At 29.8% G+C, this 15,042-nt stretch overlaps 1 protein-coding gene across 1 annotated transcript; it reads left to right on the top strand.

Annotated features, from left to right (window-relative positions):
* Window positions 1-1,005: 1,005 nt before the first annotated feature.
* Window positions 1,006-7,871, top strand: LOC113375642 (transcriptional coactivator YAP1-like). The gene is made up of 6 exons (XM_026615570.1): window positions 1,006-1,021; window positions 4,742-4,879; window positions 6,090-6,337; window positions 6,410-6,590; window positions 6,953-7,038; window positions 7,143-7,871. Exons 1-6 carry the CDS (start codon window positions 1,006-1,008, stop codon window positions 7,233-7,235), a joined length of 762 nt encoding a protein of 253 aa, XP_026471355.1. The 3' UTR covers window positions 7,236-7,871.
* The last annotated feature ends 7,171 nt before the right edge of the window (window positions 7,872-15,042 follow it).

Here is a 15,042-nt window from a genome sequence, read left to right as displayed (position 1 = left end):
TATAAAGGCAGATTCGGAGATCCAGCTTATAAAAATGCCATTTGGCGGTCAAAAAACAAATATTATGTGATTTGAATCAACCTATATGAAGTTTTCAAAAAACATCGGTATTTTCAATATTCAAATTTTTCATGTTTTAAAATTTTCAAAAATGTTCAAAAAAAATCAGAGCTTGCAAAAAGAATCTAACTTCTCTATTACAATACTACTATTACAATAAAGAACTATTAAAAGTTTTAAATTACAGTACGGAAAGTTCCCGCAATTTGCCTTTGAGGCAAATGCACTACTAGTTTTCATTTATATTATTATGTCGCATGAGTCAATATCGAATTTTGTATATTTTTATGCATGTTCAATAAGTTTTAATTAAAGTTCAATTTTCCAAAATATCACATTTAATATATCAACAATAGTTTGGTTATATTCACATATATGACATACAAAACAGTTTAAACAATTTTTTATTCTTTCATTATAAATTTCACTGCTATATTTTTTTAACTTAAATTATCTACAGAAACTTATCAAATTCGAATATTTTTAATAATATATTAAAATAATATATTCAAATAATAAAGTATAAATGTAAAATGCCTGGGCCGTGGAGTTTGTTCAACAGATAAATTTAAATTCAATTGAAAAATGTGATATTACTATTTATTAATGCACTATTCTATAGTGTTTATTTAGTTGTTAGTGTTTAGTTGTAATATGAACATCGAGATATGTTTAAAATATATCGTTGTGTATCAAACTTGATCAGCACTCTTAACTCAATGCATTTTCATTTATAATTCTATGTTTCTATGATTTCTAATATCAATTAAACCTTCAATCGATACCCCAGCAGAATCTGGTAATCGTCTTTCAAATTATCATAATTTCGAGCGATCAGTGCGTATCCTCTGAGCAAGCACGTGGCCTAACGACGTTGTAGGACGATTGCCGGGTGGTCTCGCATCGCGGAAAATGTAACCCGCGCTTTTCTCGGACGATAACGCGATGCATCGATTCAAAGGTCAGTCGCGGTCAGTGCGATTCCCGTACGAACATAACAGTGCGGACGAACACAACAAGTGCTTGGAATAAGATATTAATTATTTAATAGTTATTTATTCGCACACGTAATAGATTTACTTTACACAAATCTCTACTGTTCTCCGACTTTTTTACGTAGGCTAAGTTATAGTAATCGCAAAAAAATCGAAAAAGATCCGTTTTCGATAATTCAAGAAACATTTCACTTGTATGGATAAAATGAAGTACTGATTAATTTTTGGGAAGGCAGATTTAGCGGTTTCGGAGATCGAGTGGAAAAAGTAAAAAAAAAACGCCATTTGAGGGTTAAAATTGATTATTAGACATATGCACATCAAATTATCAGATATTTTAGAGATTTTAATAAGTACAAATTTTGTTGACATTTCTATGGGTTCCGTATCAATGTTAGACTGCGATACGACGCTAACGAGCTTCGATATTTCGTCTCCAAACGGCTATACAGCGCGATTGTTTCGAAAAAAATTAAAATTTTCAAAAAATTTCTAAACATAAAATAAATTAAAATTTTTAAGTCTTTTTTGAAATTTTAATTTTCGGTACGGGAAGTTTCAGTAATTTTCGCCAACTTTTGATGAAACTTGCCAAAACTTTTAATATAAAAAGTTTTTTTTAATGGAGGGCCTCTCAAAATTGATCGATTTAAAAAAAAAAATTCTTAGTTGAACAAAAAGTCTTCATTCTTGAAAACTTGGAGCAATAATACTAATATTATTCAAATGCTACTTTTAATCGTCCCAATTCAAATAGGTAATTGAAATTTTTCGAACTAATTTTTATTATACATAAAATAACTAGAAATCTGATAAATATTCACACTTTTTGTTATATAAGTTGACACAGTATAATTTGTAAAGGATTCGATGACGTACTAATTACAAAGCTTAAATCGCCTAATGAATAAAAAATAATAAAAATTTGCAAAATATAGAGTTTTATCAATTGATCTATTAACTGATAAGTTTCCGATTCCTTCTACTTCTTCTCTAAATTATATTCGAAACATGTCTGATGATCCGAAGCGCACCGAATCCACTATTTGAATCGTTTTCTTTCGAATGCCGAGAATACATACCACTCGTGTATAATTTAGAAAAATAATTATTTGCCTGTACATGTATTATATTATAAACCCTCATGCGATAACGCTAAAACGCAAATGTGTGGAATCGGATCCGGCACGCGATCGTCGCATTCCTAGCCTTTGTTGATAGCACACAATATACAACTCCCGTGGGGGTAGTCCACGACCTGAACCTCAGAAACACTTTGGAATCTAACTACCACTACCCCTTATCACAAATCGTTACATGTGAATGCAATTAATATGGGACAGAGCAGAACCGAAGAAGAATTTATATATACTTGAACATATCACGAAATAAAACTAGTGGTACATGGCATCGTGAATTGAGGCACATTGTTGGAACTTCTTGTACCGAAAAATTATTTTAAAAAAGCTTTATTTTTTTTTTTGAAAACGTTGAGAAAATTTTATTTTTTATATATTTTGAACTTTATTTAAAGTAATCGCGCTGCGACTATATATCGAAGCGCGTAAGCGCCGTGTCGCAGACTAACGGATAAGGAACTATTGGTAAGGAACCCATAGAAATGTAAACAAAATTTATACTTATTATTAAAATCTCTATGAAATATCTGATAATTTAATGGACATATGTCTAATGATCGTTTTTTTTTCACTGGATTTCCGAAACCGCTAGACCTGCCTTTCAAGAGTTTAATCAGCTTCTCATTTTGTCAATACAAATAAAATTATTTTTGAGTTATTGAATTCTGACGCTCCGTTCTCATTAAAACTGATTTACCATTTTTGGCACTTTTTGCCCCGTATCTTCGAAACGCTGGACCTGCCTTTGCTAAAAACTAACCAGCACGTTTTCTTATCGATATGAATCAAATGTTTTTTGAATTATTCAAATCAATTGATCAGTGTTTTTCGTCGACAAAAAATTGTAACCGTTCAGACATACGCACGCACGCACATACTTTTATTTTTTGCCAAAAAATGTATGAAAAATGTACAGAGGGCTTTGAAACGTAAAGATATATAAAAATTTTCTTCTTCGATTTTTTTACGATTACTGTAACTTATCCTACGGGAAGTCAACGTTAAATCAACGTTTTACATGTATGCCGAATTCTAATTTGGGTAATCAGAATATCTATCTAATTGAACAAGTATTTTACTTTTTTATGAACTATGTAGTCAAATGTTTTGTTTTTGATATTATCCTAATTTTTTTCGTTTTTTCAATATGACCGTTGATATAATTTGATTTTTGACTCAATATTTTCGCTATTATTTTGATATAATTCTTTACTTTACATTCTAACTATGGAATTGTTCAAAGAGCAATTTTCTTATTTTTTAAGTCCGTAGTAGTTGAAAAGTACCGATCACACATGTTACATACAACTAATACTTTTATCGACTCCAAACGATTTATTATTCCTAAACGTGAACCTACTGACACAAATTTTTCAAACCGACGGTATTAATTTAATAATATTATTGTTATTTCTATATTCTATTAACATCAAAGATTTGATATAATTAAATACATATCTATAAATTATTAAAAATGAATGAAAATGTTTAAAAGTGATATATTTTTAATGTATCAAAAACGTATTTCGAGAATACAAATTTATTCATTTAGACAATTATGATTGATTTTTTAAATGTACAATATTTTATTTTCCAACTCTGTATGCATAGATGACATGCCCCAGAATGCCACGACGGACGCCAATATTACTATTACCTGCTATATACACGTTGATTTATAGTTGAGAAAACTGATGTTGTTCGTGTTTAGTTGCATTCCTGTAAAAATTTAAATTGTGATATGAGTTGTTGATATTTAAATATAACTTAATAATGAGAGAGTGGGTATTATTACCATCATCAATCATAATAATAATAATAAATAACAAATGGTAGTCTGCCCGAAGGCAGGTCCATGGTGTGAGAGCCATCACAAACAAATGATTTTTTTACCCTTCATCCCATTACCACTATTCCCTATTTTTTTATTTCATGTATTTTGATCCAGTTTCCTTTCCTTTTCAGAATTGTGCTCAGTAGAGTCCTTTCTTCGCCCACTCTTCTCAGGACTTCTTCATTTGTCACTTTGTCTGTCTACTTTATCTTTTCCATTCGCGTCCACCACCACATTTCAAAACTCTCGAGGTAGATTTTATTGGCCTTTCTCAGAGTCCATGTCTCCGATCCGTACAGAGCTTGGACACATGGACACATTCATCAATCATATTCGTATATTTAAATACGTTTAATTTTGGAATTGTTAGGTTGAATAATTATTTTTCACATATTTTCACCGTAGATAGTTCTTATTGTTGTAAAAAAAAAAAATTGTTGAATTTTTCAGTTCTTTCATAAGTACATATCGACTGCATACTTAAAAACGTGGGAATGAAATACCCAACAACAATTGCAATTCTTTATCAAATAATAAAGAAGTAATATCATTTCCAATATTAAAATTGTCGATACAATTCACTCCACTACTAATTCATTTATGTATTTTTTAAATTGCAGAATTTGAGATAACTGTACTAGTCTTGATGTTAATTAATATTTGTATTCAATTCTATTTTTGCTTCTTAATTAATTTCGTCTACTTTATCACAGTGAGCAAAGCCACTTCACCCACAAATGATGCACTTGGACCGTTGCCGGAAGGATGGGAACAAGCAGCGACTGCCGAAGGAGAAATATATTTTATAAATCATCAGGCTAGAACTACTTCCTGGTTTGATCCGAGAATACGTAAGTAGCTATTAAAAATTTACTAAGATAAAATGAAATTTTAATTGGCATCTTTCTTCAAAGTACCGATTACAGTAGAACTCCAATTATCCGAACTCCGACTATCCGAACTCCAATTATCCGAACTCCGACTATCCGAACTCCAATTATCCGAACTCCGACCATCCGAATCGCCGATTATCCGAATCACTTTCAGAAAAAAAATTGTCAAAAAAAAGTCTAAGTGCGCTATTATTCTTCCACCAGCAAAGCCAGTGTAGGCACATTGTTTGTTTTGATTTGACGGAGATGTTTACAAAACAATGATTTTTATTTCTAAACTTGTACATTTTTTTTTTAACTCGTTTAAGTACATTTTATTTAAAACATGTAAAAATGTCATGTTTCTTTAATTTAATTCAATAAAAAAATAGTGCAATATCAAAACGTAACTTTTTTTCTCTTCAATGGCAATTTTTAAAAAAAACTCTGATTATCCGAATATTTGATTATCCGAATGGGTCCCGGTTCCCATTAATTCGGATAATTTGAGTTCTAGTGTATTTATAAAATGTAAGTAAAAATGTTCATTCTATGAGGTTGTTTGGAAAGTCACTTCGTTTTTTTACTACAGAGGATTTAACTATATTTTTTAACCTAACATCACACTTAAGCCGTATAATAATTATATGATTTGAAAGCTCGTATTTTAAGGTTTGTGTGTAAAAAGTTCTAATCAATTACACGCAGTAGTTTTTGGAGGGTGCCACTTTGAATACGGAAAACTGCTTTCAAACTCGCATAAGTTTGGTCATTTGCCAAAAGCTTTTATAGCTTGAATGGGACCCAATTCCATATTCATCATATTCTCAAGACGTGTCGTCATTGGACCATTAAATGTTCCGGTAACCAAAAAATTGTTTAAGGAGGTAAAACCTTTACCTCAAATGAGGAGGTCAAAAAGCACCTTGATCAGTTTTTTTGCCAATAACGACCAAAAAAAATATGATCTCGAAATTATGCTAATACTAGAAATATGAAAGAAGATGTTCGATCAAAACAGCCAATACATAATTTATTAAAGTATTTGTTTATTGTACGAAAATTATGTTTCAAAATGTCTATAAAAAACGAAGTTACTTTCCGTACAACCCAATAATTCAATAGTTAATTGGATTAGTTAATTGTTCTGTTAATAGTTCTTGATTTTTCACTAACTTTTTATATTTAGCAACGCACCTTCAACGTTCTCCCGGTACTTGCGTTCCCGGTCATACTGCCGCCATGCAGCAATCCTGGCTCGCTGGCAATGGAGGCGGAACTGCCGCCAATGCTGTCAGCGGGACGGGCCCTGTCGGCGCTACTGTAGGAGGACAATCCTCGGTGGTTCATCAGGCTTCACAACAAAAACTACGTTTGCAACAATTACAACAGGAAAGGGAAAGACTTAAACAGCGTCAACACGAAATCAGAATGCAGGTAAGATTCGCACCGTTTGAAGGTGCAAATTACTAAATTGTCGAATACTTCACATATTTTAACTTTGTTTAGGAATTAATGAGACAACAGACAAGCACGGAATTACAGATGGACCCATTCTTGTCCGGCGTAACGGATCATTCCAGGCAAGAATCAGCGGATAGCGGTTTGGGTCTTGGAAATCCATACTCTATGCCTCACACACCGGAAGATTTTTTGGCCAACATTGACGATAATATGGACTGCGCAAGTGGTAATGAAATTTTAGTTTATTAATTTTGCACTAGGTTCGAGAACCAATGAAACAAACCACAAAATTAAACCAGTTGCTATAAGCAATCTTTCGAAATTCCTTTGAATCGCGATAAAAACGTCCGATAAGTTTTGATCTCGAAGAAAACTATGTATAAATAAATTAGAATGTTTTAGAACTAGCATCTGTAGAACTTTTAATTTATATTGTTTATTGAACACAATATGTAAATATCATTATAAAGCACGAACTGCATGAAATCTCAAATAATTTTTTGGGTTTATTGAATATTATTTTTGTATCATTATCGTTTTTGTGAACTAAGTGTCTTATGATGTATAATAGCTGTGTTTTCTTCTCAGAAAGTGGAGCTGCTATGGATGCCACGGATATATCAGCACTTAGTGATAATATAGACTCGACAGAAGATCTTGTGCCATCACTTCAGGTATGATATGGTCAATATGGATAATGAAATAGATTATATCTTCACCCAAAATTGAGATTCTTTTTGAAGTGTCTATTCTTACACACATGATATAATGTTTTCAGTTGGGGGAGGACTTTTCTAGTGACATATTGGAAGACGTACAGTCTTTAATAAATCCTGTAGCTAAGCCAGACAATGAACTGACATGGTTGTAAGTTGTAAATTTAAAAAATAAACTGACAATATCGCCGGCATCGAGATTTAAAGTTTCGATCTGTTGCCTTATGAACATATGCTCAATGACATGTAACATGAAACAATAATTTCTATGAGCGATTTTGATTATTTAATCATTTTAATACTTAGCATAAGTGAAAGTAATTTAAGGAGAGATGCCTTATATATTGTCTTTAGTTTTGATAGATATTTTTTAACGCTATAGCTATATAAGTAAATAAGTTTTCATTATGAAGGATTGAGGTTGCTTCCAACCGGGATATTAAGAAGTAATCTCTGGGTTTGAATTTATCGCATTTAGCTTAGTATATAAAGCATTGATAATGGTGCCGCCAGAGATAAACCGTATATATTGTTGGAACTGATGAAATGTCGCGATTGGAAGCAGCTCTTAAAGTCATTGTTTATAACTCGATTCTATTTAGATATATTTGATGAAACATTGCGACAAATGCGCAATATATATGTTGGTCAGAATGGTGCTAATATTTAAACAGATTATAATATTAAGAGATGGATTGCCGTTTCAAGGGCGAATGCGCGCCCGAGGGCGCGTGCAAACACTTTAATGCAATCTACTTTAAATTATAAACTTAAACTATATTATATATATATTTTATTATATGCAGATTTTATGACATTGTTTACTATTTAGTATTTTAAGTATTCGCTTATATTTCATATCAAAAACATATTTCAAACGTAAACTTTAAAAGTTTGAATATGAGCTTTATATTATATTTTAAACAATAATAATTTTATCATGCTCACTTTAAGCAGATATATCATGAAAAATTACTTTGGGATAAAGAAAAGTCTAAGTAAATCATTTTTTACAACTTTTCAATATAAATTTTTTATGTAAAAATAATCTGTAATTAAGAATTTTTTGTAAGTTCAGTTTCGCTTCATTTTAGTGATTGCTAGATACTCATCAAGTTTAATTTTCATCATACAGTTTATTTTTATATTTTTTTAGATATTGACAATAAATAATAATACTGCGAAACTGTGTTAAGGGTTAAAATAGTACATGCTCAATACTTTTTGGTCCATATCAGATAGCCGTCCATTTTGTATGCAGAAGAAGTCTTGTAATTATTTTATGAATGGAAGTAAAATATATGTTCAATGGCTTCATTTTGCTCAGTTTCTGTTAGCAAATCACTTTTATATTATAATGCACTCTGCACTCTAGCACTTTTTAGAGTAATCAGATGTCTTGCAAATATATACAATTTTTTTTAGACAAGTGACTAGCAATGCTGTTTTGAAAGATTTTTGGAAAATATATATATATATATATATATATATATATATATATATATAGTTTACTAAAATTGAATGCTTGTGTAATTTCTAACTTGGTTGCGGCTCAGCTCAGTTTATTTTTCAAATACTGCTAGCTGTTTAATTAAAAACCAATATTTATTACGTGATATGGATTTTTCAAAAAGATCATTAAGGCAACTAATTAATTGCTGAGTCAATCTCAGTATTGTATGATACATATTGAGCTGAGTTCTGTTATGCAGATTAAATAAAATGTGATAATAAACTGAAGATTTATGTTGCCTCAATATTACAGAATGGACTGTGTAATATTATAATTCTATAAAGCATTTGTTTTTTTTATTAAATTCTGAGAAACATATATTAAATATTTTTTGGGGCAGCTTGCACATGTAAGAAATACATTTTATTGTTGGCTACATACTATATCTATATTTTCCCTATCATTTTAACTCATATGAGTACTTTCTAGACTTGTTGTAGTAGTTTTATTACTGTGTAATTATTATTTGTAATGAGATTCAAGTAATATAAAACTTAATAACACTAAATTGAAGATATTGCAAGCTGCTCAACTAATGATCTCAAAGTTGAACAATTTTACTGCTCGAAGGAAAGTGAATCCTTTCAGCATCGGAAGATACTTCATGTACTATATTTGATGTTTATGTACTTATACTATTACTTTGTAGCCTTTAATTTGTAAACAGTGGCCTTATATAAGACTTGTGTTTCTGCCTTATAAAATTATTGACCATGATACTCGACTGATGATAGCTGATAGCGATGCATATCACATGTGCTTCAATAACAAATAAATGGAAATGATTAAATATTATATTTTAAATAGATTTTAACTATGTGCATTCAGAAAGCAATATGATAGGTCATAGTGATCTACTAATGGATTATGATATTGCATATGTAAATACTACACTTATATATATTTATAATGTTTTTACTTCTCACTTAATAAATTTCTTAGATATAAAATGAAAACACGAATTGCCTTAGGACAATCAATGTCTTTTAAACTTTCGAGCTTATAAACAAGTTAATAGAGGCTAATCTATACTATAATAAAAATCTTGCTAAGTGTTGTTATTTTTACATAGATATAGAATTTGCATTCAATTTGGAGCTTTTACAAAGCTCATAAAATAAAATTAAAAAACACTACTTACATGAGAACTTTGTGCTACTTAATTTTTTTAATGAATTATATTTTCTGTACTTACTTGAAATGTGTATTTGTCACTACAAATTTTACTTTCTTAATTTGATATACAGCTGAAGATAATTTTTTTATAATCTCTTAATTATCTAGAAATTGTTTTATTGAGATAAAAAGAATTTGAATCATTATATATCTATGTTGAATGTTTAGTTATTTTATAAAATTAAATCAATTATAAATAGTCAATAAAGAAATGAAATGCTCAAATGATGTTCGATGTTGATATCGAACAATCTCGATAATATTTGTGCCTTTCAAAACTCATAATGAGTTTGAATCTTTTGATAATAATTCTTATGTAAGCAGCAGAATTTTCCTTAAACAGGAAACAATATTATGTGGTATTATTAAGATATTATTATAGGAAAAAATGTTATTTATATACTTAGCAACATTTGATATAAATTTATCAATCTGTTTTTTGAAAGAAATGGCAATTTTAATGATATAATTAAGTACTTTTGAATTGTTACAAAAACATAATTTGTTTAAATGTTTTATACAACAATGTTCTGCCTGAATATTTAAGCAATATCAAATATTATTTTTTAACATTTGGAACTGTTGATTTAACATTACGTGAACATATTTAAACAATTGTTAAGCATTAAATGCACTCTGAATGAAAGTTTTCACTTTGATAGAATTGCAAGAATATAAATATCACTTTTGGAGCAGCTATTATTCAATGCCTTATTAGTATATGTTACATTATATGAGATTTATTATTAATTTTATGTATATATTTCACTAATAATTAATTTGCTAATAACTGAATGGCACAGCATTGAATTGTTACTATTTGTAAAAAAAAATTATTTTGTAGAATATTGAGTCTAAGATAAAACGAGCAAGAAAAAAACACAACAAAATTTATATGACTAACTTCTTTGTACATAGTGATTTTTTTTAATCTAAATATAAACGTTGTATTTTCAATAGTCTTTTTTAATATCCTTTCGAAATAAATCATCAAATAGTTATGATGAAGATATTATAAACATTATGGCGAGAATAAGAAATTAATTATGACATAAGATGATACTATAATTTTAATGAAAGAAAATAGAATTTTGATAATGTTATAAATAAGTAATTCAAAACTATAACTATTGTTATTTTCTTGCTAATTAGTCAGAGCATAATTTGATGGTCCTCAAAATTCATAAGTCTGATTGTATAAAGATAATCATAGCAGGCCACCGCCAAAGCCATGTTAAAAATCAGTTTTTGAAGTGTTAGATTTGCAATTAGTAGTGCTATCCCAACATTTTGATGGCCAACCATCTCCAAGATCCACTCTATTGACACATTATTCAAAATCCAATCTCCAAAGAAAAACTGAAAATGTAGAAATGAGAAAATAATTGACTAATAAACAATTCAAGACCTGTCTGTTGATGAAATTATTCTTGGCAAGAGGAGTAAGTGCTGTGCAAATATTCATAATCATTATCAGATTATATTTGCATATATAAAAATATAATAAATAATTTTTACCTGTATTGTTATTAGAAGCAGAAGTGGAGGCACCAGAAAATACAACAATGGGAATAATAAGGAAAACACCATGAGTATAAATAATAAGAGGCGCAAAGATGGTGGAAAAGGTGGTTCAGGGTCCCAAAATGTAGTCATAGTTTTTATGAAAGGTTTCAGGTATTGTCGCTGAAAGTTTTATATCAATTTTTTTAACTAAATTTAGTCATTGTATTATGTGCAAAGTTGTAAAAATTTCTATTTTTTTTTTTGAAAAGCGTTTGAAGGTGAAATTTCTTTATTTTTAAGACTTGTCACCAAACTATAAACTATAAACTATTTAAGAATTTAACTTTCTTCAGGTAAATTTTTTGTATTGGTTGCATTTATTTAAGTATATAAACAATTTGAATGACTAACAAATGAATTTTATAAACAATGAAGTAAAATTAATTTCACAATAAATATTAGATTACAATTCTTTGATGCCAGCGATCCTCTCCTCTAATTCTCCAGCTGGCATGGTGATATCTTTTATAAGGTCGCATGTCTATGGACTCTCATAAATTGTTTTTTGGCATATGGTTTGTATTGCCCCCCATCATCTTAGACGATTAATTTTAAAAATCAATTTTGAAGTTTTAAAACGAAATTATATAGACAATTGTGAATAAATTTTGTTTCACTTGAAATGTCACGATGACGCATTATTATTTGCGCGTCATTCCTTATTTGTATTTTTATGCTAGTTGTTTTATAATGTGACTTGTGCAAAATTTCTAGAAAAACTCAAATTGTAACATCATTTCAATCAGTGTTATCTTAGAAACGCCAAGGAAATAATATGTAATTTGACCAATTTATTTGTACCTGCGTCACCCCCTTAATTAAATTAAAAAAATGATGTCATACACCACTAAAACTTCCTAAATTTAACATTTTTAATATTTTGTTATATAATCCACTCATTTATTTTTATCAAATACATGGAAAAAACATTAAATTAAAAAAAAAATTTTTTTTAGGTATAACTTAGCGACAAATGAGTGGAATGAAAATCTGTGTCATTTTTTGTTGAAAATTCGACGCTTTGCAAAATTTTTGAAAATTTTTGCATGCTATTTCCATACAAATCTTTGATTGAATTGCGCTTTATCTAAAAGTTAATATTAAGAGCTAAAACTTTCAGAGAATTATTTTTTTATCAATTGGGAACCATTTGAGCCCTTGGGAGCAAGGAAATACGAAAATGTCCATATTAAGAACCATCCTAATATATATGAATAATTTTGTATTGGGAGTGGAACGAATACCTTTATTTTTTTGTATACTTATGTAATATATATCTTTATTTCATAAGATTACAGACGTGTCGAGACCAAGATATGTCTAATTTTCATATAAATATTACTTTATATGTAATTAACTCCCCGTAGGGCAAGTTATAGTATAGGGTGCATTCGCGTTGGACGTTTACGCGCTGTGATGCTTATTTATCTATGCGCTCACGCTTATAAGCACAAATTTTTAGCGTTCGACTTGGCCGATAAGCGCTTAGAATCGATAACTAAATTTCGTTCGTTTTGGATACTGTGAGCGTCAATAAGCATCAAAATGGCGGTAACGGTAATTGTGTAAATTTTATTACTTTCTGGATCATTCAGCGGGATTATAAAGAATTTAACAATTAATAAATAAATGAAATTTGGTTAGCTTATGCTTAATTAATATTAATATTAAAATTAAATTTTAAAATTATTTAAAATCAATTAAATTTAAAATTAATTAATATTAATATTAATATTAAAAAATAATTGTGATATACAGCTTGGTATTTTTGCGTAATTATAAAGAATTGAACTATTAATGAATAATCGAAATTAGGGTTAGGTTATGCTTTCGTTGTATTGGTTTTGACAGATGACGATCACGCTTTCAACTGCCTTACCCTTATGCTTATTTATCTAGGGCCTTACCTCTGTGGCGTGAGCATGTATGAGCGCAAAATATGTGCTACGAACACGCTACGATGATGCTACGAGCGTACTTATGTGACATTCACAGCGACAAGTCGAACGATGAAAATGACATGTAAGCGCGCTCACAGCGCGTAAGCGTCCAACGCGAACGCATCTATAGTAATCGCAAAAAATCGATTTTTTTTATATCTTTACGTTTCAAAGGTTTCTGAATATTTTGGCATACTTTAAAAAAAAATGGATATGTGTGCGTGTGTGTACATGCGGATACAAACTTTCGTCGACGATTTTGGGAACACAGATCAACCGATTTAAATAATTCAAAAAACATTCCTTTCGTACTGATAAGAAGATGTGCTGATTAGTTTTTTGCGGAGACAGGTCTAGCCGTTCCGAAGATACGGGGCAAAACGTGCCAAAAACGGTAACACGGTTTTTAAGAGAACGGAGCGATTTTAAAAATTCAAAAAACATTTTACTTGTATTAACAAGACGAAGAACTGATCAACTTTTCAAAAAGTAAAAGAAATGCCATTTGTGGTCAAAAATGATCATTAGACATATGCACATCAAATTATTAGATACTTTATAGAGATTTTAACAATAAGTATAAATTTTGTTTACATTCCTATAGGTTCCGTACCAATGTTTATCCATTAGACGGCGACGCGGCGCTTACGCGCTTCGATATTTCGTCTCTATGCAGTAAAAGCAGTACAATTGCTTTGAAAAAAGTTCCGAATTTCCAAAATATTTCAAAATAAATTTTTCTTCAAAAAGTCTTTTTTTTCAAAAAAAAAGTAAATTTTTGTCAAAAATGCATAGTTTCTCAAAAATCTATTTTTTTTTCAGAAATGTTAATCTTTTTAAAAAAAAATAATTTTTAGTACGGGAAGTTGCAACAATTTGCCTTAAAGCACGATGCCATGCGCCCCCCTAGTTATAGTTACACTTTTTACTGTAAGAATTTACACTAAAGATATACGAAATAAAGCACGCGAATTTTTTTAATCTAATGTGGTTTATAATATTTATAATTTTTAGTACGTAATTTTTATTAAAATATTTGACATTAATATAAGAATATAGACAGAATTACAAATAATTGTCAATCTAATGTTTCGAAAAAATACAAAATATTTGAAGTTATTTTTATTTTTTTAAGTGAGGGAAATTTCCTGTTCCTCGCGCCGCTGCCGTACGTCTGCGATGAATTCTTGAAGAAAGCGAAAAATCTGGATGATGCATATAACAGCACTCGCTATCAGGAAAAGATTGGCTCTATTGAATGATTTCAGTCACATCGTTTTAGTTATTTGATTATTGTATAAATAAATATTAATAGATCACCAAAGAAGTCTTGGACGATTCGGACATATTCGATGCAGGAGACTACCGTGGATACGACGACAGTGTATCGGCTGAGCATTCGATGCATCTCCTCCGTCTGCTGGTAGCTTGGAACGCTGCCGAAAAGGCGCTGAACGGGGCGCAGGACGTCCATGCTTTTTGGGAGATTTATACCTGTTTCTCTGCCAACCATATGATTTAAAAATGATTTAAAATTATTAATAGTTACCCAGACATAATTTTACAGTGAAACAATTAGGAAAAATGTGTTTTTTCATTATGAATATAGTCATATGTAAATAAAAATCGTTAACAGGAAACTTAACACTAAATTTACAGGTGTTCGAATTATATTATACATTTGCTTTTTACATCGAATTCCATACAAAATTTGATACCTAATTAATTCGGTTTATTTGACATTTACAGGGTAAATTAGCATCTTGC

This window comes from Ctenocephalides felis, unplaced genomic scaffold, assembly GCF_003426905.1.
Source record: "Ctenocephalides felis isolate EL2017-DRISC unplaced genomic scaffold, ASM342690v1 CF-g0.4_SCAFFOLD_01886, whole genome shotgun sequence".
In the NCBI taxonomy this organism is placed as follows: domain Eukaryota; kingdom Metazoa; phylum Arthropoda; class Insecta; order Siphonaptera; family Pulicidae; genus Ctenocephalides; species Ctenocephalides felis.
This window is presented reverse-complemented; position numbering and strand designations above follow the sequence as displayed.

Bases quoted from the DNA above. Each gene is read 5' to 3' on its own strand.
- LOC113375642 (XM_026615570.1), top strand. The intron at 6,338-6,409 runs GTAAGATTCGCA...AACTTTGTTTAG, and splicing joins AACACGAAATCAGAATGCAG to GAATTAATGAGACAACAGAC. The intron at 7,039-7,142 runs GTATGATATGGT...TAATGTTTTCAG, and splicing joins ATCTTGTGCCATCACTTCAG to TTGGGGGAGGACTTTTCTAG.